The sequence below is a fragment of the Scyliorhinus torazame genome, chromosome 7, assembly GCF_047496885.1.
Source record: "Scyliorhinus torazame isolate Kashiwa2021f chromosome 7, sScyTor2.1, whole genome shotgun sequence".
NCBI classification, from domain to species: Eukaryota; Metazoa; Chordata; class Chondrichthyes; order Carcharhiniformes; family Scyliorhinidae; genus Scyliorhinus; species Scyliorhinus torazame.
In genome coordinates this window covers 79,308,869-79,334,921 of record NC_092713.1, presented here as the reverse complement: position 1 = coordinate 79,334,921, position 26,053 = coordinate 79,308,869, and the positions used below count along the sequence as shown (strand labels likewise).

The 26,053-nt window shown below is 41.0% G+C and overlaps 1 protein-coding gene across 2 annotated transcripts in view; it reads left to right on the top strand.

Annotated features, from left to right (window-relative positions):
- The window catches only part of cmpk (cytidylate kinase), a 43,160-nt gene extending 20,106 nt beyond the window's left edge, over window positions 1-23,054 (top strand). The window contains exons 2-8 of one of the 2 annotated variants that reach the window (XM_072510942.1): window positions 4,363-4,660; window positions 10,766-10,912; window positions 13,349-13,501; window positions 15,405-15,481; window positions 15,612-15,708; window positions 17,341-17,402; window positions 20,860-23,054. In XM_072510942.1, coding sequence (XP_072367043.1) covers window positions 4,541-4,660; window positions 10,766-10,912; window positions 13,349-13,501; window positions 15,405-15,481; window positions 15,612-15,708; window positions 17,341-17,382 — 636 coding nt within the window. In that variant the 5' untranslated portion in view covers window positions 4,363-4,540 and the 3' untranslated portion in view covers window positions 17,383-17,402; window positions 20,860-23,054. Of the gene's footprint in view, window positions 1-4,362; window positions 4,661-10,765; window positions 10,913-13,348; window positions 13,502-15,404; window positions 15,482-15,611; window positions 15,709-17,340; window positions 19,135-20,859 lie in introns of those variants that run through there. The other variant, XM_072510941.1, reaches the window with a different exon arrangement.
- Window positions 23,055-26,053: the final 2,999 nt, after the last annotated feature.

Genomic DNA, 26,053 nt, shown 5'->3' with positions numbered 1-26,053 from the left:
TGTTGTAATCCCCCTGTTCAAGAAGGGAACAAGGAAAAAGATGGAAAATTATAGGCCAATTAGCCGAACCTCGGTTGTTGGCAAGATTCTAGAATCCATTGTTAAGGATGAGATTTCTAAATTCTTGGAAGTGCAGGGTCGGATTAGGACAAGTCAGCATGGATTTAGTAAGGGGAGGTCGTGCCTGACAAACCTGTTAGAGTTCTTTGAAGAGATAACAAATAGGTTAGACCAAGGAGAGCCAATGGATGTTATCTATCTTGACTTCCAAAAGGCCTTTGATAAGGTGCCTCACGGGAGACTGCTGAGTAAAATAACGGTCCATGGTATTCGAGGCAAGGTACTAACATGGATTGACGATTGGCTGTCAGGCAGAAGGCAGAGAGTTGGGATAAAAGGTTCTTTTTCGGAATGGCAACCGGTGACGAGTGGTGTCCCGCAGGGTTCAGTGTTGGGGCCACAGCTGTTCTCTTAATATATTAACGATATAGATGACGGGACTGGGGGCATTCTGGCTAAGTTTGCCGATGATACAAAGATAGGTGGAGGGGCAGGTAGTATGGAGGAGGTGGGGAGGCTGCAGAAAGATTTAGACAATTTAGGAGAGTGGTCCAAGAAATGGCTGATGAAATTCAACGTGGGCAAGTGCAAGGTCTTGCACTTTGGAAAAAAGAATAGAGGCATGGACTATTTTCTAAACGGTGCCAAAATTCATAATGCTGAAGTGCAAAGGGACTTGGGAGTCCTAGTCCAGGATTCTCTGAAGGTAACCTTGCAGGTTGAGTCCGTAATTAAGAAAGCAAATGCAATGTTGTCATTTATCTCAAGAGGCTTGGAATATAAAAGCAGGGATGTACTTCTGAAGCTTTATAAAGCATTAGTTAGGCCCCATTTAGAATACTGTGCGCAATTTTGGGCCCCTCACCTCAGGAAGGAAATACTGGCACTGGAGCGGGTCCAGCGGAGATTCACACGGATGATCCCAGGAATGGTAGGCCTAACATACGATGAACGTCTGAGGATCCTGGGATTATATTCATTGGAGTTTAGGAGGTTGAGGGGAGATATAATAGAAACTTACAAGATAATGAATGGCTTAGATAGGGTGGACGTAGGGAAGTTGTTTCCATTAGCAGGGGAGACTAGGACCCGGGGGCACAGCCTTAGAATAAAAGGGAGTCACTTTAGAACAGAGATGAGATGAGAAATTTCTTCAGCCAGAGAGTGGTGGGTCTGTGGAATTCATTGCCACAGAGGGCAGTGGAGGCCGGGACGTTGAGTGTCTTTAAAACAGAAGTTGATAAATTCTTGATTTCTCGAGGAATTAAGGGCTATGGAGAGAGAACGGGTAAATGGAGTTGAAATCAGCCATGATTGAATGGTGGAGTGGACTTGATGGGCCGAATGGCCTTACTTCCGCTCCTATGTCTTGTGGTCTTATTTTTGAAACGGAATGAGACCCTGTGAAATATACTGAATGGCAGCGCATGCATCTTGTTGGTTGGAGTATTTGCTCCCACAATGGGCTGGCTCATTCTGTCCTGCACGGACCTGTGCTGGAGATGTCATCGGCTGATTTTTCCATCTAGTTGCTCAGCAGCAAGTACCATGTTTGCTCACCTTAAAACTCACACATGGTAATATTGTCCGTCTTTACCGTCAGTCTGACAAGAGGTAAGTTTGGATTTCAATTCAGCAATTATTCATATAGGTGTGTTTTTACAAGTGAAAAAGCAGTGATCAATTTGTGTATTTTTGTCGCTTCGCGTTCTGTGGGGTGAGGGTGGGTCGGGAGGGGTGTGAGGTTGTTGTGGGGAGGGGGAGCAGAAATGAAGGTGAGCGCAGGGCCCCACTAACTGAATCTGCCAAGGAGGACGGATCAGACAGAGAAATAGGGTGAGGGGAGCATAGAGAGAGGGTGAGGGGCGGGCGTGCAGAGTATGGCTTAAACCCAGGCTCGGTTTCCATTAACCTGCGCACACACTCTTGTGTACCCTGATAGTGGATGAATATATTTGTAAGTGCACTGAGACTGGGAGTGAGCTGGACAGATCTGCTCTCACCCTTTAATACGCTAATACTCTTGTATTTATTACTCAGTTTTTTGCTCAGTAATTGTTTCTTTTCATACCTCATTTTTATTGAAATTCCTGTTTAATGCTGTGCCAAACTTTATCTTTCTGAAGTTTGCTCATCGGCCCCTTGAGTGAGAATGTGTTGAAATGTGACCCTCCCACACAATAAGGTTGGACAAGCCTGGTCTTCTAGTGCATTGATCTCGGAGGATCTTTCCCAATACCGTGAAGCAATAGCTGGAGCGAATTGGATGCTGTGTTTATTTATAGGACAATTCACTGAAAGACAAAACGTTCTGTTTTGTCCTTATACCAGACATCGGTTTAGACCTTCGTTCGAATGCTGTATCCAATTTTGGTCTCCTCACATGGCATGTAACCGTGAGACTTTGAAAGGATACAGGTGAGGGCCACCAATTCTCAATTTAAGGCATCTTAGGTCTTTAGCAAAGCACAGACTTAGCAGTAATTTGATCAAGGTTTATTAGATAAAGGGAATAGATTATGTTTGTGTAGTTTGTTTCAACTAAGTAGATAAGGAAGTATTAGGAGTCACAATCACCAGTTATGTAAAGACAATTTGGCTCTACCCAGGAGCACTCGAATCCAGATCTCATTCCAATCTTAGTCCAACATGGACAAAAGGGCTGAATTCCAGAGCTGAATTGAGAGAGACCAGCTTTAAAATCAAGGCAGCATTTGACCGAATGTAGCATTAATGAGTACAATTTAGAGTCAATGGGGATCATGTGAAAACCTTTCCATTAGTTGGAGTCATATGTTGCACAAAGGAAAATGATGGCAGCTGTTGACAACCAATCAACTCAGCCCCATGGCATTGCTGTGGAAGTTTCTCAGGGCAGTGTTCTTGGCACAACCATTTTTAAATGCTTCATCAGTGGCTTTCCATTCATTGTAATGTCAGAATGTTCACTAATGATTAGACTACATGGTGTGCAGTTCCATTTGCAAATCTTCAGATACTGAAACAGTCTGCCTGCTTGCAGTAAGGCTTGGACAATATCCAGGTTTGGGCCGATTAAGTGCCAAGAAGGATTTATGAATCACAAGTGACCATCTCCAACAAGAATCATTCTATCCACCTTCCATTGGCATTAAACAGTGCTACAAACACTGAATCTCCAAACATCAACATCCCGGAGGTCACCATTGACCAGAAACTAACCTAGACCAGTCACACAGACACCACCTACAAAAGCAGGTTAGAGGCTAGGTATTCCACAGTGAATAACCCATCTTCTGACTCCTCACTGCTTTTCCACCATCCACAAGGCTAAAGTCAGGAGTGTGATGGGATACTTCCCAGTGACATGGATGCATGTAACTCCAACAACACTCAAGATGCTTGACACCATCCAGCAAAGTCGCCCACTTGATAGGCACCCCATTCACACCCATAACATTCATATCCTCTATCACCAGTGCGCAATGTCGGCAGTGTGTACCATCTACAAAGATGGACTACAGCAGTGCACCATCAGCAGCATCTTTCAAAATTGTGTCTTTTATCACTGGTAAGGACAACGGCACCAGGACATGGAAACCCCACTTTTTTCAAATTCCCATCCAAGTCACACACCATCCTAGCTTGGAGATGGTCAGTTTCCTTCATCATAATTGGGTCAAATTCCTGGAACTCCCTGACGGAATTAGGTATGTACCTTTCTCACATGGACTGCAGTGGCTGAAGATAATGTGCCACCATCACATTATCATGGGCAATTAATTGCCCTGCAAACGATGCCCATACCTTATGAATGACTGGAAAATATTAAGAAACTGGTTTAGATACTGGGAGGTAGTTTGTTTCTCTGAATAATTGACCTGTGGAACAGGCAGCTGGCTCGTGCAGGGATTAACTAATTTGTTTCTTGTTAGGGCAGTTTTTATCCCCCGAATTGACCTTGGGTTTCACCTTTTTTTCTGTCCTTTGGAGATCAAAGGCATTGTGTGGGAGTGTGATGAACAAGGCAGTTGTGTGGGTCATGCTGGATGGACGAGTGGGTCTTTTTCTGTTGGTATAATATGAAAGACTGGGGGAATATGCTCATAAACTCCGGTGTAATTCTTGGGAGAGTAACCGATAAAGCTTTAAAATGGTATTTCACGGCCAGCAATACGCGATGATTTTTCAAAATAACATTGATTTCGTTGTAATCATACTGTCGTCAGTTTATAACGTATGTTGTTTGCAAATTTCCAAAGCTTCTTGATTGCTACCTTTCATTTGCCCTAAACTGAACAAAGCTTGCTTGCTTGCGTGCAGCTCATACCCGGAAGCAGTCGTTCATCCGGTGATTTGTGTCAGAAGGCGGCTACTGTGTGGACTGCAGAGGAGGAAGAGCCGGCGGCCGACTGATTGACTGCAGATTTCTGGATTTCTTAAAATCTATCTCTGATTTATCGGCGGGAGGAGCGAGGAAGAGCCGGGCTGCTGCTGGTGTATGGTTATTTCTTGTTGGGGAGCGTTGGTCCGGAAGTTGATGATGATGAAGCCCAAAGTGGTTTTTGTCCTCGGTGGGCCAGGAGCTGGGAAAGGGACCCAGTGCGTTAAAATCGTCAAGGTGGGTGGAAAAAAGTGCTTGGAGCCGGAGGGAGAGTAGACCCGGGGCTAGAGTAATGCATGTATTATACCTGGACTATTCACTCGGGGGTAAGGTGGAACTGGTCATTCAGTCGGAAAACTGTTTGATTTCAGACAGGGAGATTTGAATCTCATTGTTAATATGTGTTAATGTGAGTTTTTTAAAGTGTCATCGCGGCCTTAAGCGAATATTTCGCAAGGGAAGGAAGGACGTGGCCGACGCCGAGTGCTGATGGGATGGGCGGATGGGATTTGGATAGACAGGAAGTTTTTAAAATATTTAATCTTCGGAATAAAGAAATGGTAAATTCTGTAAATGCTGAGCATCTGCAGTGAGACCGAGTTAACCTTTCAAATCATTAACATTTCGACTGAAATGGTTGGAGATGTAACCGGTTTTAAGCAATTTCAACAGTAGGAATAGGGGACAGAATAATTGGGAAGGTCTGTATTACCGTGAAAGGCAGAAGAGATTAAATGGCAAAAATGAATGGTTGGTTGGTTGGTAGGGAGGGGATGGGGGTGAGGGGGGTGCAAAGGAATGATAATTGTGATCTGTTTTCTTTGTCTAGATGTCTCGAATGCATAGTGTTTAACAAAGAACATCAAGCTAAGTAAATTAACAAAGCTGATTTATTAACACTACTTAAACTAGATTTGAACATATTCTTAAGTACAAGGTTGCTAAAATAAACTGCTATAACTACTACAGAACTCTCAAATATACAACTACTCTCATATGCCTAAACACTTTCTCCCCCAATCCAGGATCATCACATTATATATCTGCTCTTAATCACCATCTGGTGGCAAGAAGTATTTACATGAAATTGTTAACCCTTTATCTCCCATACAATATCCATATTGTTACACCCCCTCCCTTTGAAGATGTTTGGAGACTGTTACAATGCTTGTATGTTCTATACATGTGAATAGTTACTGTTATCATTAACAATTTTTTTTTTTTTTTTAACAGTTCACAAGTTGAGTCTGTCCTGCTTTTTGATGCGGGTGGGCCTTCTCAATTGTGGTTGTTCAGCAGATGTCTTTGTCATTTCCGGTGTAATAACATCTCGTTGTCTTGTAAAAGGTTTCTTGAGTAACTCTGTGTCAAGCTCTATGTGTGGAAATACAGGTTGAGCTGTCTTCACTTTGCGAAGCGCTCTATGATCCCTTCGTAGGATAGAATCTTCATTTGTGAAGCTACTTGGCGAATCACACGTGCCATGCAGGATTATCCTCCAGTTGGAGTCTGTACCACACATTATCTCCTGGCTCTAGCGTTGCTAGATCCTTAGCTGTCCTGTTGTAGTAATGCTGTTGAGTTTGCTTGTTCTGCTTCATTTTCTTTACAGCATCATCATGCTCGGGATCTGCTAATGGTAAGTATGGTAATATTGTACATAGCTGTTGATTCATCAGCAGTTGAGCTGGTGACAAACCTGTAGCTAATGGTGTAGCACTGTCGCATGAGTATAACTAAGAATGGATCGCTTCTTGAATCCAATGATTTCTTTCGCAGTTGCTTTGCTATGTGAATACCTTTTTCAGCTTTCCCATTCGATTGTGGATATAATGGGCTTGATGTAATATGCTGAAAATTCTGTCCAATCGCAGCTGTCAAAACATGGACTGTTGTCTGTCATGACAGTAAATGGGATTCCATGTCTTGCAAACACTTCTTCTTTGGTTGCTTTTATGACTGCTTTCGAACTAGAATTGGGCAATTTGACCACCTGGGCTGTTCGAGAAGTAATCAATGATTAGTAAGTAATTCTTATCATGGAAGTAGAATAGACCGATGCCAACCATGGAGTCTTGACAAGTTGATGCATCATCATTGTTTCCTTTTGCTGCTGTGATTAGTTTCATTGACAGGTTTCACATTCTACCACAAGGTTATTGATGTCTTCGTTGATAACCTGGCCAACATACTGATTGACGAGCTCTTCGTTTGCACTTTCCATCCCTAGATGGCCTTCATGCACCGTGCTCATGTTCCTTAACGAAGTCAGAATTACTATCCGGTCTTGCCTAAGCAGAAATCCGTTGATACTGCACAGACCCGCTCGAATGTTCCTATAGCTGGAACACGTACCTTTAGGCCAACCATCTCTTGTATAACGCATCACACGCTGTAATGTGTCATCCTTGGTTGTTTCTTTTATTAATTTCATTTTTTCATCCGAGACCGGTAGATTTTCTTCTATTAAGTTAGCTTGAGCTTCGATTACCTGGACGATGCCATTCATCCCAGTATCTTCTTCAGTTGCACGCAACAGTGCATCAGCTACCGCAAGGTTTTTACCCGGTGTGTAGACAAGCTCAAAGTCAGTGTTGAAGTTTCATTATGTTTAAGTCTCGGTGACATATTCAAATTTTTCTTGATGATTGATACAAGAGGACGATGATCTATTTCTACAGTAAAGGAGGTGGCTAACCCATACACATAGTTGTGGAAATTCTCCATTCCTGTAAGGAGATCTAGACATTCTTTTTCTGTTTGCGCATCGCGCTGTTCAGTCGGTGTCATCGCTCTTGATGCATACGCTATTGGTTACCGTTGCCCGTCAGATGTTTTCTGAAGTAGCATAGCTCCTATGTCATCCTTGCTTGCATCTGTTGATATCTTTGTTTCACTCATAGGATTAAAGAATCACAGAACGGGTGCGGTTGTGTGTGCTGTCTTCAAGTCAGACCACTCCTTTTAGTGTTGTTCCGTCGATGTGAATAGAAACTATATCAGCTGTCTAAGAGCCGTTGTGCGTGATAAGTTCGGAATGATCTTGATCTTTCCCGGAAAGTTCACCACGCCTAGTAGTCGAAGAACCGCTTTCTTGTCTTTAGGTGAAGACATTTTGTTGATGACTTCAACCTTCTCGGTGTCTAGCTACACACCTTGAGCTGAAATCTGGTCACCCAAAAATGTGAGTTTGGATATACTAAATTGACATTCGGTTCGATTAAGTTTTAACCAAACTTGCATTGCTCGACAAGTCTTTCATTGTGTTCTTATTGAGTTGCTGACCAAATTATGATATCGTCAACATACACTTCAAAACTTTCTATCATTTGTTCCATCGCTCAATAAAATATCTCTGAAGCTGATATTGTACCAAAAGGCATTCAATTAAAACAGTACCTTCCATATGGAGTGTTGAAAGTACATAACTTTCTGCTGGCTTCAAGTTTCAGTTGCCAAAATCCTCTAGAGGCATCTAGTTTCTTAAAAATTCTGGCGTGTGCCATTTCACTTGTGATATCTTCTCGTTTGCGAATTGGGGTTAATGTTCCCTTTTTATATTTTGATTGAGATCTTTCGGATCAATGCAGATTCTGAGATCGCCATTTGGTTTCTTAATGCATACCATTGAACTAACCCAGTCAGTGGGTTCTGTGATCCCCAGCTGCTACATGTGGTTAAATTAGAGTTTCAAGCATTCCCTTGAGGGAGCTGGTACCCTCCTTGGTGGGTGAATAACTGGCTTGGCATTCTGCTTAAACTGTATTTTGTACTTGAATGGTAACGTACCCATTCTTTGAAAAACATGTGAAAACTGGTCAATGATGTCATCAATTTGGTCTTTTGCATTTGCTGAAATTTTGACACTGCTGTGAATTTGTTTCACCAGCTTCAGTAGCTTGCATGCCTGTACACCTAATAATGACAAACACTTCTGTCCCACAATCTCAAACTTGATGGGCATTTTTGTGTCTTTAACTTGGACTGTGAGATAGCATAGGTTTACGGTGAGGGGGGAGAGATACAAAAGGGTCCAGAGGGGCAATTTATTCAGAGGGTGGTGAGTGTCTGGAACGAAATACACAGGCAGTAGTAGAGGCGGGACCAATTTTGCCTTTTGAAAAGCATTTAGACAGCCAAATGGGTAGGGATCGGGACCGAATGCGGGCAATTGGGACTAGCTCAGTGGTAAAAGTTGGGCAGCATGGACAAGTTGGGCTGAAGGGCCTGTTTCCATGCTGTAAACCTCTATGACTCTATGTTCCCATCTAGTAATGACATTACCACTATAATCTCTTAACTGACAATCATTGTCATCTATTTAAGGCTTTATTTTCAGTTTGGCCAAGTCAATTGATTGATCAAATTAGCATGAGCACCAGTATCCAGTTTGATGTGAATGTCGGTTCCATTAATCTTTAATGGAATTGTCCAATCATCTTGATTGCGAACAATTGCAAGTGATTATAAATTCGGAAATTGCCTGTGGAATTTTTTGTATTCTTTTCAACCATGCCGACAAAGAAACTATGTCGGCATGGTTGAAAAAAATACAAAAAATTCCACAGGCAATTTCCGAATTTAAAATCACTTGCAATTGCCGTATTGTTCACAATGCCGTATTCGTCTTGAGGATCAAATGATATGGAGGGAAAGCGGGATTAGGCTATTGAGGTGGATGATCAGCCATGACCTTAATGAATGGCGGAGCAAACGCGAAAGGCTGACTGACCCCCTGCTCCTATTTTTCTATGTTTCTATCGTCTTTGCTGCTGCCTCAGATGGTCAATTGCTGGAAACCTCAGCCATTATTTTGTCACCTCTCGACAACTCTAGCGTGATGCTGGCTGGTCTCCCACATTGTGAACTTCGAGGCCAACCCAAACTATGGTGTCTTACTCGCACAAAGTTCTGATCATCTCTCCTGTGCTTGCTGACCGACATTTGCTCTCGGTTGAATAAAACCTTGATTTTTTTTTCATTCTCATTCGTGTTTTCAAATCTCTTCTTTAATCTCCTCCAGCCACTCCACCCTTTAGATAACTGCACTCCTTTTGTTCTGGCCTCTTCAATCTGATTTTAATTGCTCCAGCACTGGCATCTTTGCTTTCAACTGCTAACCCTCTAGGGTTCCCTTCCTAAACCTCTTTGCCTTTTTACTTCTCTTTGCTCCTTTAGGAAACTGCTTAAAATCCACATCTTTGACCAAGCTTTTGAGTTATCTGCTATAATAGCTCCTTATGTGGCTTGGTGTCAAATTTTGCTTTTTACTCCTCTGAGAAGTGCCTTGAGATGTTTTATGGAGTAAAAAGCACTGTATAAAAGATGTTGTGTCAGTGAAAAATGATCATGAAGCCGTTGGATTGTGAAAACTTGCTTTCGGACAGGAACCTTGCCATCCTTATCTGATTTGGCCAATATGTGACTCCAGTCCCAAACCAGTCTGGTTGACTCTTGGCTACCCTCCGAAGCGGCCCAATACGCCACTCCGATCAGTTTCTAAATCAGAGTAACTAGGGATGGGCAATAAATGCTGGACTTGCCCATGTTCAAGATTTTTTTTTTTTTCAGTTGACTACATGGGTTCATTCAAGTCTATGAACATGCACGGTACGTATAAGGAAAGGGTACACTCCAATCATTTAATGGTGTGTTACCCTAATTTTGCAGGCAGCTCAAGCACCATACGATGGTCCAAGTTAAGTTTGTACATTTTTGTGTCACAGAACATTTAATTAAACTTTACAAGTACAATTTCAAAATAGCTTTGGCATGTTATTACATTAAGCTTGGTGTCTCTTTGCTTGGTGTGGGGTTAAACCACATAGGCTTGATCAACTATCTGTTGGGGGATCAAACATGACAGAGTAGAAATTTGTAAAGAAAGTATGGAAATAAGGACATATGGGCACAAATTTATGTCTGCATCCCCTTGTTCAATTATTCCCTGCTCTGTAATCTTTCTTCACTTAGTCTCAATTGTCCCATATGCAATGCCTCACACGATTGACTTGTTTAAAGTTGGGGACTGTGTCCATTTTGATAATACGCTACTAAGATTATATTTGAGCAGCATTCATTCTGGAAATTTGTTCTAAGTAACATTTTATCGTGACTAGAAAGATATTCTGCACAATTGAATGATGGCTGTCGTTTGGGTTAGATTTTATGACATTTACAGTGAGTAAAAAATGCAGCTCAGTGAGCTCTGGAAGGCATCTTGCACATAATCTAGCATTTGAATAGCACATGAATTTGAAAATTAAGTTAATTGAATTTTCACTATATTCATCATTGTAACAAGGGTTAACTTGCAATCACTTCTTTGTTAATGTTGTCCAGCAATATGGATACACTCACTTGTCTGCTGGCGATCTACTTCGTGCTGAACGAAACAAAGGAGCAACTGAGTATGGCGAACTGATTGACAATCACATTAAAGAAGGAAAAATTGTCCCAGTGGAAATCACTATTAACCTCATAAAAAGGGTAAGCCAACTTTAGACAACCTTAAAAAAAAATTTTTTAAATCAATATTTCGGGACGTGGCATTCTTGAACTGATTTTGATCAACTTCCTTTGCTGAATCAATCCTACGAGGGCATTTCAGGCCATAAGACATTTTTCTCATCCCAATCTCCTACCTTCTCCCCATAACCTCTGATCCCCTTATTAATCAAGAATCTATCTATTTCTGTCTTAAAGACACTCGGTGATTTGGCCTCCACACCTTCTGCAGCAAAGAGTTCCACAGACTCATCACCCAACCAATTTAATTGGTTGTGGCAAGCTCATGATCGTTAACTGTGCTGCAGACCAGAATTTTTAGTTGAGTTAGTCGACATATTTCCCTGTCTACCACCTTACCATCTTTAATGATTTTTCTTTAAAAACCTTGTTACTGAAATGAAAGTCCATGACAAATTTGTAAAATATTGACAGCGGGTGTCTTTAACATGCTGGATACGTTTAGTGGATTCTATTTGTAATGTTATGTTCTTGTGGAAGCATGTTGCCATACTAAAATCACTTGTAAAATAATTACTAACTTGCTGTTCTTTGTTTTGCCAGTACTTGCTGTCAATGGACAGATGGAGCATTTTGTGTATACAGTGATTACAAAATGATTACGATAACTGCTGTGGGGGGAAACCAATAGTTTCACTTTTCTTGAACTATATTCCTAAACTGGCAAACACAACTCCTTTCCAAAAGAATAGTTCTGCTTTATTAAATAATCACATTTTAAAGAGACTTGATTAACAAATACTTAAAATCGTAACAATTTAATTCCGACAAAATATTTAGCGGGAAAAGTTGTTAAATGTCCTCCATTTTCATTTTTTAATATGTTTCGAGGAGAACTTGTTGAAATATGTCTGTAGTAATACTCTGATCCTGTTTTCCTCCCTTCCTGATGTAACTTAGCAATAACTATATTTGGTGTTTAAAATTGTTCAATTTGCGGCGTTATTTCTGTTTTTTTCCACAATGTCATACAATATCTATCTTGTTTATTGCTATTCTCTTCCCAAGAAAGTTTATTAAAACAATTGTAATATCAGTACATACTTTGACCTAAGGGGCCTTAAAGATATAATTTGTTATACAACCTTTTGCTTTTCCAGTTGGCATCTTGACTGCGCTTTGCACTGATCTAATATTTTTTTCCATGCCAGAATATTGTTTATGACTCGTCAAACTAAGTGTACACCCACTTCAGGAATTTTTAGGAGCAGTGCCCCAACTCCCTTTTCCTGTTGCATGCAGAGGCATCAAACCTGGCAATTAACTAATTACCTTGAATGCTTAAATAGGGTTTGTTCAATACTAGCAGAATCATGCTAGTGCAGATTGTTCTGGTCTTGTTTACTTTAAGAATTACATTTTATTGCTGAAAAGGGAGACATGCTGCTGAAGATTTTAGTCTTGCACTCATCAGGACAAACGTGCAGGAAGATTGGTTGGCAAGTCCTTTTGGAGTCCTCTTGCTAACCAAACAGCAATTTTTTTTCTCTTGTATAAATTGTGATCATTTGAAATTTTGTCCTGATGAGAGTGCAAGACAAAAATCTCAGCAACATTTCTCCTTTACAGAAATATTAAAATTCTGTTCTACCAAGTGACTGTGAATTATATTTTCTTTGTAGTTAAAAGATGAGAGAATCTTGATAAATGTTTTTAAGCCATGCCCAAGACTCCTAGGCAGAGATGATTTGGACCCATCAATTTTCTCAGTACTGCTTTCCTAGTGATTGTAATTTCGCCAAGTTCCTTTCCACCTTCCAGCTCCTGATTCACAACTATTAACTGAAATATTTTATCTGCTTCTGCAATGGATAGTGTTAGCCTCAGGCTGCTGTTAAGTAAAGAGTCAAGAGTTCTGCTCCTTTTCCCTAACACCTTTATTTTTCTTTGAACACACTCAGCACCAAACTCTATCATCACATCACATGCTCCCAAGGCCACCTGTAGCCTCTTTACATATCAGTGCCAATTATTGGATCAATGAGACATCTAATTGAAATGTTTCTTAACCCATTCCTTAACAGACAGAAGCAAAATATTTGTTGATTTCATCTATCATTTCCTTATTATCTACTATTAACTCCTCATTGTCACTCTCTGGACGATAAAGACTTGCTTTACTTACTCTTTTCTTTTTAAATACCTGTAAACACTCTTGCTATCCTTTTTTACATTCATAGCCAGCTTTCTCTCAGATTCTAATTTCTTTCTCCTGATTAATCTGTTGGTCATTCTCAGCCATTCTTTATACTCTGACTAAATATCTGACCTTGTCACTCACCTTTGTGCAGTAATATGCTTTTTCCTTAAGTTTGATACTTCCCTTAGCTTCTTTATAGTATTTAAAAAGCTTTCCGGAAATTAAACAAGGGCGTTGTATTTCTGATTTATTTTCAGGCAATGGAAGAGACAATGAATCAGGATGCCACTAAGGACAAATTTCTTATTGATGGATTTCCAAGAAACACCGACAACCTCGAAGGTTGGAACAAGAACATGGATACCAATGCTGATGTGAAATTTGTCCTTTTCTTTGACTGTAGCAATGAGGTAACAATTTTTTTTAAGGGGAGGGGATTCTTTGACTGTAGCAATGAGATAACAATTTTTTTTAAGGGGAGGGGAATATCCTGAGAATGACTTGTGATATCTGTTGATGAATGCTAAAGCTGCAGCTAGTGTATTCTATGTTGCCAGTACTATTTTCTAAACAAATTGATGTTGAGGTTCTGTACAAATCATCTGAAATACAGTGAGCTGTATTTTGCTATCAGCGACTAAACCGTTCTCTTGAAGAAAGCTGCTGACAAAGACCTGGTGATCTCTGTCGAATGAGTTCCCCTTTTCCAATGCACTAGATGCAGCAAATACTACGGGCACTGAATGTAGTGATCTGTATATATACACAAGGGGTCAATGTAAATGCAATACAACTAAGCAATCACTAGAGGGAGCACGGGAGATGTATAAATACAGACAGGAAGTCAGACACACTTCACAGGAACGGCAGCTGGTGAGCAGGACACAGACAGGCAGCTCAGATGTAACATAGTATAAGTGCTGAAGAGAGAACAAACTCCTACAAATAAAGCATCTACTTCAACTGTAAGACTACGAGCTTTATTCAGACACTAGGATAACACACTGACGACCTGTGTTCCAGGCATTCAGCCACGCTAAGTACGTTTACAATACAGGCATTCACCCAACAGTGTAGAAAATTGCCTAGCTATTTCCTGTCCACAAAACAGGACAAATCCAATCTGCGAATCACTGCCCAATCAGTCTACTCTCGGTTATCAGGAAAGTAACGGAAGGTGTTGGCAGTAGTGTTATGGAGTGGCATTTACTTAGCAATACCCTGCTCACTGATGCTCAATTTGGATTCTGCTTCAGACCTCATTGCAGTCTGGTTCCAAACATGGATAATGAGATGAAAAAGTTGAGTTGGGAATAATTTCCCTCCTTGATTCAGGATGAATTCCCCATTTAAAAAAAAAAAAAAAAAAAAAAAAATTCTGAAATCCGATACTTTATTTTGCGCTCCTGGGATATTTGCTCTCCTGGGAATTAACATTACTAGTGGTTTGGGAGGGCTACACACAAGGTTATGCCATCTAGTGTTTCGTTGACAATATGTATGTTGTTAGTATGAAATAATTTCGTAATGAAATTAAATGTTAGGCTTTGTAATGTATTCTGCTAAAGTAATTTTAAAAGATAATTGAAAGAAGAATTTAAATATCAATCAAGGGGGAGACAGGGATGCAGTGGTAATGTCACGGGATTAGTAATTCAGAGGCTCGGGTCATTAACCTGGGGACATGGGTTCAGATCCCACCACAGCTGCTGGAATTTAAATTTGATTAATTCATTAATTTTGTATTTAAATTTTAAAATGAAAGCTAGTTTCATTATTGGTGCCATGAAATTATCATCAATTGTCAGAAAAAAAACCCAGGTGGTTTGTTAATGTCCTTTAGGTAAAGAAATCTGTCACCCTTATCTGGCCTGGCTTGTATGTGACTCCAGATCCACAGCAATCTTAACTGTCCTCTGAAATGGTCTAGCAAGGCACTGAGTTGAAGGACAATTGGGGATGGAAACAAATGATGGCCTTCCCAGCGATGCCAATACCCCATGAAATAATGGATGGCGGGGTGGAAACTCATGAGACCTATGTTCAAATTCACATAGTTTTGATCTGACTTTTTGACATTGTTTTTCACAAGTGTTTTCTGTTTCCCTGTTCGTCAGCCTACTGTCTTCTACTCACTAGAATGACTAGATGGAAAACTGGCTGATGATCACAGAATCAGAAAGCTTGGTCTGCCAGCCTGTTTTGGTCAATTTCTTCTTTTCTCACGTGCTATTCTTTTTCTCCTTTTTCAGTCATTTAATACTGGGTCCTGACGAAAACTAGACTTAATTTCTCACTTCTTTGTTCCCAAAGATCTGCATAGAGCGTTGTCTTGAAAGAGGAAAAGGTAGTGGAAGAACAGATGACAACATCAGCAGTCTGGAGAAAAGGTAGAAATGCATGGAATAGATGGAGGTCATTGAGCCCTTTGTGCCTGTGCTCACTCTTTATCCCTTCATAAAGAATTGTGTCTTCATGTGCTGTTGATCTTTTTGTTTACTTTATTGCACCTCTTTTCAGAATTCAGACATATATGCAGTCCACTAAACCCATTATAGAACTATATGAGAAACAAGGGAAAGTAAGACGAGTTGATGGAGCCAAAAGTGCCGACGAGGTATGTGATGTGTAGCTAGAGCTAGATCTCTAGTTTTACTTCGTAGTTCCTTTATTTGGAACATGAAAGTATATTGGGGGCGATTCTCCGATTATGGAGGCCAAATGTTTGCGCCGTCGTGAATGCCGTTGCGTTTCACAACGCCGCGAACAGGGACCGGGCACTACCTATTCTGGCCCCCACACGCCGCTCCAGCATTCTTACGCCGTGCCAAATGGGCACCCTGCCAACCCATACATGTGCAGTTGGGGCAGCCCAATCCTGCACAGTTGGACTGTGCCATCCTGCGCATGCGCGGGGAATGTCTTGCATACGCCGGCCCCTCACCAACATGGCGCCGGTGTTCTGGGGCCGTGCGTGGCAGGAGGTAGGCCCGGAGAGGGGGGGGGGGGGGGGGAGGGGAGAGAGAAAGAGGCCTGCCCATCGGTGGGCCCCGATCATGGGCCAGGCCCCATTGGAGGCCACCCTGGTGAAGGAGCCCCCCTCCCTCCCCCACAGGACGTCCTCCCAGCGTTCCCGCCGGCAGCGACCAGGGGTGGACGGCGCCGGCAGAATGTGTCGTAGCAGCCGCTCGGCCCATCCGGGCCAGAGAATTGCCGCTCGCCAGTTATCCGAGCGGCCCGGTGCGAATCGCGCACCGCTGGTTTCCGGGGGGGGGGGGGAGAATTGTGTGTGGGGGTCGAGGCGGCGTGGCGCGATTCGTGCGGTGCCCTGGCGATTCTCCCACCCGGCGTGTGAGGGGAGAATAGCGCCCATTGTTTTAGGAGAAAATAAGCACGATCTACCGGCCTTGTCCCGCCTGACTCGGAGTCTCCCAGGAGATCGGCGATCCCGGATGTTCAGGCTCTGGGCAGGGTGGTACCCTGGCACTCCTGATGCCACCTGGGCACCTGCCCAGATGGCTCTGCCAGTCAGGTGTGGCGGTGCCAGGCTGCTAGTGCCAGGGTGCCTGTGTGCAGGTGGCACTTTGTTAGCTTTCGGGCCCAGGGCTGCCCTGCCCTTATGAGGTTGTGTGTGTGGGGGGGGGGGGGGTGGGGGGTGGTGGCTCGGCTCAAGGAGCCCCTAATAGGTATGTTATGGGGGGGGGGGGGTTGAGAGATCGGTAAATGGCACCCGTATCTCTTTCTGTACTGTAGAACTGAGCTTGTTACTGCGGGAAAAGTGCGGCCTTGGTGGGGCGTTCCTCTCCGAGGCCCGAAAAGAAGCCATGTACCATTTAATAGCGGGGCCAGCGCCGAGAAGCACCCCGCTAAACACTCCAAGCCTCTGTTCTTTTTCCATTACATGGCTGGTTTAGCACAAGGCTAAATCGCTGGCTTTGAAAGCAGACCAAGGCAGGCCAGCAGCACGGTTCAATTCCCGTACCAGCCTCCCCGAACAGGTGCCGGAATGTGGCGACTAGGGGCTTTTCACAGTAACTTCATTTGAAGCCTACTTGTGACCAGCGATTTTCATTTCATTTTCATTGCGCCCGATTTTCAGTTGTTCTTTTTAGGCTGACTAAACGCATCTTTCTCTTTTACACAGAAAGACCTGTGGTGGAACATATTATGACCATAAATTTATGTGTACTTAATGGTCAGTGTTTGAAAATGTTCCATGTTAACTTCCATTTATTTTATTTTTTTATAGGTTTTTGTTGATGTCCAGAAAATCTTTAATGCTGAAAACTGAATCGGCTGCTCTTGAATCAGGTGTTTCTACCTTGTTGGAATAGCTATTCTACCTTTTTTGTTTATTTTTGTTTATTTTATCTTTTCAATAGAAATCCTTGAATGGGTACCTATATCTTTATTTGCTATTATTTTTGTATGAAAGCATTCCTTGTCAAGAGTACTGGGGAGACACTACTTTTTTTAAACCCACTTCAAAATATGCTTGTAATTAGAAGTCCAATCTAGTTCATTTGTAGAATAGAATTATTCATGTAAAACATGCATTTGCCTAAGGGTGTATCAAAAAACTCACACTCAAGATAGAGTTGTGACTGTTATATACCAAATAATCATATTTAAAACAGTTTGTGCACAAATGGAAATTATTTATCAACCTACATGCACATGACCCTGATTTGATTTTTTTGGGGTATCTGACTTATTCAACATTTGTAAATCTGAATGCAATTTTATAGAACTTGAAGAAATGCAGAGAGTGAAGTACTAAATTAAAGAAAGTTGTTAATGAATATTTTTGGTGTGGTGGAAAAATTAAATTGGGAAAAGTAGTCTCTGAAAATGTTTGTTTTCCTTGAGTTTATCTATTTATGTACTTTTAAACAAATCTATTTTAAGGAATTTGATTTATCTTATTGGCATATAATAGTTAAATATTGCTGGGTCAAGAAAGAGATTAATTACCCCTTCACAAGAGTAATTAGGGTTGAACAATAAATACTGCCCTTCCCAGCAGTGCCCTATTCCTGGAATTTAAATATGTAAATGTACCACAGTACTTTGTCCTGTGGGATGAATGTGTTTTAGGGAAAATGGTTGAATCTGAAATAGGTGGCTGGAAAACCAGTGCAGAAAGATTTTAGAGTTTGTTGTTGGACAATTTGCAAACTTGAGGTAACAATTTCTTTGCTACTCACTAGTCAATGCTCAGATGCACCAATTAGATAAGTACACAGTAGGATCAGACAGACATCATTTTGCACTATATTTATGTTGCAGTTTTTGTGTACAGGAGGATACTAGAGGATATTTTCTTAAATTTATGTTCCACAGTCAGGTACTGTGCATGTAAAACGAATAACTTGTAAATGCTGGAAACCCAGAGCAAGTCAATTAGCATTTGTAAGGAAAGCCGATCGAAAGACCTGAAATATTAACCTATCTTTGCCCTTTACAGATGCTGATTGGCATGCCCTGTGTTTCCAGCATGTTTATTTACTTTTATTCTTGTGCTTGGAAATATCATGGCTAATTATTTACAATGATTGATTGTAATTCTAATTCTCCCAACTAAATTCACTGAGCTGGAATTTTGAGCATTGAATTCTGAGAAATTGAAGTCTGATTATTATAGATGAGACCGTACCAGAGTATCTCGTTTTAATTTCTTGATCACGAGATTCTGTTTTGTTGATGGCTTGTCAGCTCTTTGCTGTTTTTCTTAATCGAAATCATACCTTGTACAGTCTTGTATTTAATAGACATGTTGTTCGGACATGATAAAAGTGGGTGCGTTACTTCATTACAGGTGACGATGTAGTAAACATTGTTATAGACTAAGAAGGAAGTTTCATAGTGTATAGCAAATATATATCTTCGAAAAGTGCCAGTCCCTGGGAAAGGCAAATATAATTTATGTTTTACAGATTGGCTGGCTACTTTCTCTTTTTGATAGTCTTGATTAATTAGTTTACCTTGAATTAGGGCCCATTGCTTATGTAATAACAGTGCAAATAAAAAAAACCTAAAGAAATTGGTTGCCTGTTCATGTGTTTCCAATTTTATTTGAGAGGTCAAAATGCACTGTCATCTTATTTACTAGATCGGTACATTTTGCAACACTCTTTTGACTTGCTAGGTAATTCTGTTTGTTCCCTCCTTAATCTCTTGTACTTTAGAATGTGTGATTAAAATCTGAATTCCTTTATGAACATGCATTATTTTTTTCAAAACCTTTCCTTTTACCTACCACACTCCTCCATTGGAAAACTGTGGATAAATAATCTGCTCCTACCATTTCCTTTACACTGATATTTACCAAGATATATTGAAAATGAAACTTGAGTAATGTGTATATACTGTAATAGTCTATTGCAATGTGTTTGGGCGAACCAAAATAGCTCAATTTCGCTCAATCTTTGCACAATCTAGAAATCTCCAATTTCCTCACCCATTCTTTTAACACTGGAATGAGAACCAACAATGGGAAGCCCCATTATTTTTTCTCAAACCATGATTAAATTTCAATTAAGCCAACATTGTTTCTCCCCTTCAGTACTTTTAGGTTCCTTATTATGGCTGGTATTGTGTCCTTGCTCCTAGTATGAGAACAAATACTAAGTTCACTTTTAACACACTTTTATATTATCCATTATATTCTTGGTTGCATCCTTGTTTAATTGGCCTAAATTCCCCTTACCATTCCTGCTCTTAAGTACTTTTGCTGCTAGTTTTTTATCCCTTGCCAGTTTTCTTCCCATATTCCCTTTTTGCAACTCTTTTATATTACTATTGCTTTTTATAGATCTCCCAATATGCTGGACCTCTACTTTTCCTGCCATTTGCATTACAATTTTTATTTTAGCTTGGCATTGTCTCTTGCCTCATTTTTGACCATGGTTACTCAACTAGAGAAGTGGAGCCTATTACAGGTATGTACTGGCTTTATGTGGGCTTCTTCCCCATAGCTACTAGACTCCTCAACGACTCTCCCTTGGACTGATCTGTTCCCTGTAAGAACACTAGTCACGACATTCTATGCTGCTCTTGCTCATGTATTTGCTTTGCTTGGCCCATTGTTCTGCACTGTAACTAATCACGGTTTGTCGATGTACCATTTGTTAATGTACTCTGTCGATTATTTTTTTGTCTACTATGTACGTACTGTGTACGTTCCCTTGGCTGCAGAAAAACACTTTTTACTGTACTTCGGTACATGTGACAAATCAAATATGTCATACCAAATACTTACTTGAATGCTGTTGCTTTGTCGCAGTGTCTCCATCTTACTCTCTCAGCAGGAGGTATTGCCAGGATGGATCTATCTCAACAAATCTGTCACTGACTGCTACAAAAACCTGTATGCAATAGAAAAAAACGAAAAAAAGGAAAGGAAGTACATCCTTTGTGGGGTGCAAGACTGACTTTAAAATAAATGTGACCACTCTCAACCTATAAAATTCAACCCCATATCTTAGCTTTTTGAAGTTCCAAGGTATATAGGATGAAGGGAAGCAATATATGCCAGGGATGGTGGATAATAATTGAGCAAGAAGCAAATGTGAAAGGTCACCCTGGAAGGACTGGCAAGGAGGATATCAGCAGTCAATTGGAATATGGTTTGTACTTGCAGAAGCACCATGTGAGCTGCTGTTTTCTTTTTGCCTACATGACAAATGAGTAACTGAAAAAGTGTGTAATTACTTTCCTCAAAAACTGAAAGGGACTATATAAATCACTGTTATTCTTTCTTCGGCAGGTTGAAACTGGGACTGTAGAAGTACTGGCGCTGGATGCACATCGGAGTTGCTAAAGTGACCAGAGCAGTGATGGGAGAAGCCCCTCTTTGGCACTTTCCTCCAGAGTCTTTCTTCAACACCAGTCCTACCTCCAATACACCGCTTCTTCAAGCGATGCAATGCTGTCATGGGTGGCATTACAAAGCTATTACAACAATTAACACCTGAATTCCATCCCAAGGAGTGGTGGCAGCAGCAATCCGTCAGAATGGGAAACAAAGCACCGTGGTTAATTTTTGCCCATTCAGCTGATTAAAAAAATGTCTGTCTTGCATTGATTTTTTTTTTTTCTAATGCTTTATTTTGATTTCTGACTTTCCTTCAATGCTTGTGTCCTCTTACTTATTTCTTACTTCCTGGTCTGTTTTACTCTGCTCCACATTTCATCCTCCTCATCCTCATGTGTTAGTGACTTGGAAAGGACTCAGCAAGGAAGTGAGCAGGTTGGGCGTGGGACATTTGAATTGAGAAAGCTAATAGTTAAGCTGAATAATAGTTCGGACAAGGAAGCATGAACTGCCTATGTAATCTCTTCACTATAGGGAACCTTTGCAGCTCTGGTTGTCTTGCCAGTGTTCAAGGCTGCAGAAATCTAAGTGATCCTTAACTATGGTTTTCTCATCCGCCTTTGATATGTTTGTCTCTTCTATACTTGTGAATGTGCTGATGATGTACAGTAACAATCTACTTTAACTGATGTAGCACAGTTGGTGGAATAGTTGGGAGGGCACAGTGGCACAATGGTTAGCACTGTTGCTTCACAGCACCAGGGACCCACTTTCAATTCCCAGCTTGGGTCACTGTCTGTAAGGAGTCTGCACGTTCTCCCTGTGTCGGCGTGGGTTTCCTCCCACAAGTCCCGAAGGATGTGCTTGCTAGGTGAATTGGACATTCTGAATTCTCCCTCTGTGTACTCGAACAGGTACTGTAGTGTAGGGGATTTTCACAGTAACTTCATTGCGGTGTTAATATAAGCCTATTTAGAACATAGAACAATACAGCGCAGTACAGGCCCTTCGGCCCATGAAGTTGCACCAAAACAAAAGCCATCTAACCTACACTATGCCATTATCATCCATATGCTTATCCAATAAAAATGTCCGTGAGTTCACTACTGTTGCAGGTAGGGCATTCCACGGCCTCACTACTCTTTGCGTAAAGAACCGACCTCTGACCTCTGTCCTATATCTATTACCCCTCAGTTTAAAGCTATGTCCCCTCGTGCCAGCCATTTCCATCCACGGGAGAAGGCTCTCACTGTCCACCCTATCTAACCCCCTGATCATTTTGTATGCCTCTATATTAAGTCTCCTCTTAACCTTCTTCTCTCCAACGAAAACAACCTCCGGTCCATCAGCCTTTCCTCATAAGATTTTCCCTCCATACCAGGCAACATCCTGGTAAATCTCCTCTGCACCCGCTCCAAAGCCTCCACGTCCTTCCTATAATGCGGTGACCAGAACTGTACACAATACTCCAAATGCGGCCGTACCAGAGTTTTGTACAGCTGCAACATGACCTCATGACTCCGGAACTCAATCCCTCTACCAATAAAGGCCAACACTCCATAGGCCTTCTTCACATTTGTGACACTAATAAAGATTATTTATTTCTAGCAAGAGATTCCAGGCAAGTTAAGGTGCTCTATACACCAGTGTAGGTTGGATTTATAGACTCACATTAAAAATAAACATTTTACTTCCAGTGTCATTCATATTTTTGTTACGGTTCTTTTAGCACGGTGGGAGAGGCAGAAATTTAATGGAGATTCAAACAAGGAGTCGTAGGAGAGATGAGTACAGTTCTGGAAGATGACTATATTAAAGGAGCCCAGTACTCTCTTATGGTGCCAAAATAATGTAGTCTACTACATTTTCCTGCCAAAGAATGAGCAAGCTTTCCACTAACTACATTGTTAAATTTTGTAAACATAAATTACACTTTCTTTGATAGTTTCCAGTTCTGCCACTAGGTGGACTTACAGACATGCACTAAAAATTGATTTTTCAGTGTTTGTTGGTGGTTTCCTCATGTTGATCTGTTGAAATGCCCGGGGAATAACTGGAACTTGAAAATGTATGCTGTGATCTTGGTGTGTTGAAGCATCTTTCAGAATGAAAATGCCTTTGCATAATAAACACATTTTCAGAAAATACTAATGTTTCTTAGATCTTAAGACTTTTGGGTCTGAACTGCTGGATGGAAATATCTTTTTCATCTGTACGATTCTACAATCTCATTTGTACAATTCTACAATCCTAAGTATAGTGGACATATTGGGGTTTGTTATGTTCCTGAATCTCTGGATTGTTTTATGAAATTGGGAAAGAATTATTGAGAGTTTTCCTGAAATTGTACAATTCTTTTTCCGCTTCCTAGAGGTTAGCATATCAGGAGTTTGGGAGAGTGATGCAGAAGATTGCATCATATAACATGTCAGCACTGATAGTTTTCTTTCCCACCTGAACCGAGAGAGCTTGGTTTAACATGAATGATGACTAAGTAAATTAAAATGTTTTTAAATTGAATGTACCAGCAGAGACCCAGAGAACATTTTTGGTGAAATTAGTATTTTATTGCAACAGTATTTCTCTAAATGCAGGAATTCTGGTTATTCTTTGACCAAAGACTTTATCAAATAATTGTCTCAGCCATTTTGTCTCACATCAATTCCATCATCTCACCCATGTCATTCCATCCTTCCCATGCTAGCCTCATTCAATCCTTATGTCCCCCTCGTATCCCTATCCATTAATACAGTGCAGAAGGAAGCCATTCGGTCCATCTAGTCGGCACTTCGAAAGAGCACCCTACTTAAGCCCACACCTCCACCCTATTCCCGTAACCCAGTCTAACCTTTTGGACACTAAGGGGCAATTTAGCATAGCCAATACACCTAACCGCACATCTTTGGACTATGGAAGGATACCGGAGCACCCAGAGGAAACCCAAGCAGACATGGAGAGAAAGTGCAAAGTCCACACAGACAGTCCCCCGAGGCTGGAATTGAACCGGGATCCCTGGAGCTGTGAGGCAACAGTACTAACCACTGGGCCATGTGCCACCCCTGTACCATTTATTCTTCCTAAACTATCCCCGTTCCTGTTCCCCATTACGTACCTCTCCATGTGCACTGTATCCCAGAATGAGAGTTGTCTGACTGTACCCTGGAAAGCGAGAGAGAGTCAACATCTTGTCAGATCATACCCTTGAAGGAGAAAGAGAATAGGTACATCATCTGACTATATAGTGAGGTTACCTTTTTTTTTTCTCCACCAACTTGCACACCCCACTACCACCACCAACCATTGGTAGCCAAGTGGGATGTTGCTTGCATAACTTAGATATTAATGGAATGTGATAATTGGGTTTGGGAAAAAAATTCAGTTGGCAACCTCTAAACCATTACATCTGTAAAAATATTACAATCCACATAGAGACCAATAACTTTAAACTCTTTTCGCGATCTCATTTTACCTTGAATTAAAGGGACAGCTCCAAAACATCATAATCTTGTAAAACCTTGCATTATAACATTTGTCATGCATCTCTAGCCATTCAAACAAATATTCTTCACCTTCCTAGTTCTAAATGGTGCTGAAAACAAAATTTAAGCCACATGCCTCTGTGTACTTCAGACATGGTCCATTAAGCAGGCCCACTAATAAATGCACTCCTTAACTGACAACCAAAACAGTCTGGACAGACGCTGTATATGATTATTATAGATATGCTGGTGAATGTGGTGATCACTGTCACCAATCTGATTTGGAATATGAAATGTTGAAAAAAATGGACCCATTTAAATTGTCAGAAGAATGTCAGTAATATCTTTTGAGCTCAAATGGATTTCCACAGAAACTTTGAACCAGTTTTGATTATCAAAAATTGGTTCAACCACTTGATCAATGTCATTTATTTTCAAAAGTACATGGGAAAATGGTAGCAAGTTGTTCTAAGTTTTGAGTTGGCAGGATATATGTGACAGTGGGACAGAATTCTCCCTGTAGGATAATGCAAGGCAGAATCGTGGAGAACTTATTTTTATTTTTATTAATTCACATGCCCACTGCAATTGCTGCCACTTCCAAAGTCATTGCTTCCCCCATTGCAATTAAGTTTTAATCAGACCTGATACATAAATATCAGAAATAAATAATTAGACAGTAACGATTATTTATCTATTCTGTCAAATTAGCAACAATGAATGTTTTTCGAATAAACTGTTAAACCAAGGTTCCGTCTGATCTCTGGTAGATGTGAAAGATCCTGTGCATCTATTTCAAAAAGGTTCAGGTTGCTATACTCAGTATCTTGACCAATACTATTCCTCAATTAATATAAAAACATTATTATCATTACCACCATTATCACATTGCTGAGAGAATCCATTTTCTAGTGTGTTTTTCTTCTTGGACCTGGATCCTGATGGCCAGGGTTCTTGACAGCAGTTTGCAGGTTATCAATTTGGAAAATTTTCTTTTAACAGGAGCACCATGTGAAGGTTGCTGCCTGCCTCATCTGAAATCTCATGGTCCGTACTGAAGCACAATCCACTCCATGCAAACTGACATCCCCACTTTTCGATGGCAGACAACCTGACTGACAGCAACCTGGCAACTAACTTGAGGTGAAGTTTCAGACTTCAACCTTCCAGGGAAATTTTGGACGACCCTCAACCGGTTGGGATCAGACTAGGAAAGATGTGGCCACTTGCTCCACAAGTGGAACATGGTGATAGCTCAACTGGTTCACTGTGGCCTTCTAAGTCAGACCAAAATCTACATCCTGCATTTTTGCCCTGAGATAACTATTCATGGTGGCATCACAACCACTCAAACAGTGTTACCTGAACCTATTGAATGGACTGTTAACCTCAGCATTGAACGACAATTGCTTCTTCAGCATTTAAATAAAAACAGTCACTGCTATTTGTGGGAACTTGCTGCTTGCAGATTGGCTGCAATGTTTCATATGTTGCAACAAAGACTACATTGCATTGCTCTAAAATGGTTCACAATGTCCTGAGGTCATGAATTTGTGGTCTTCAAAATTCTGAAGGATTTTGACAGTGTGGACATCGGAGTGAATGGCCATAGTGTGGGCAGGAGCCTAACCAGCGGCAAATATAAGTGTTATAACCTGCCTGCTTAC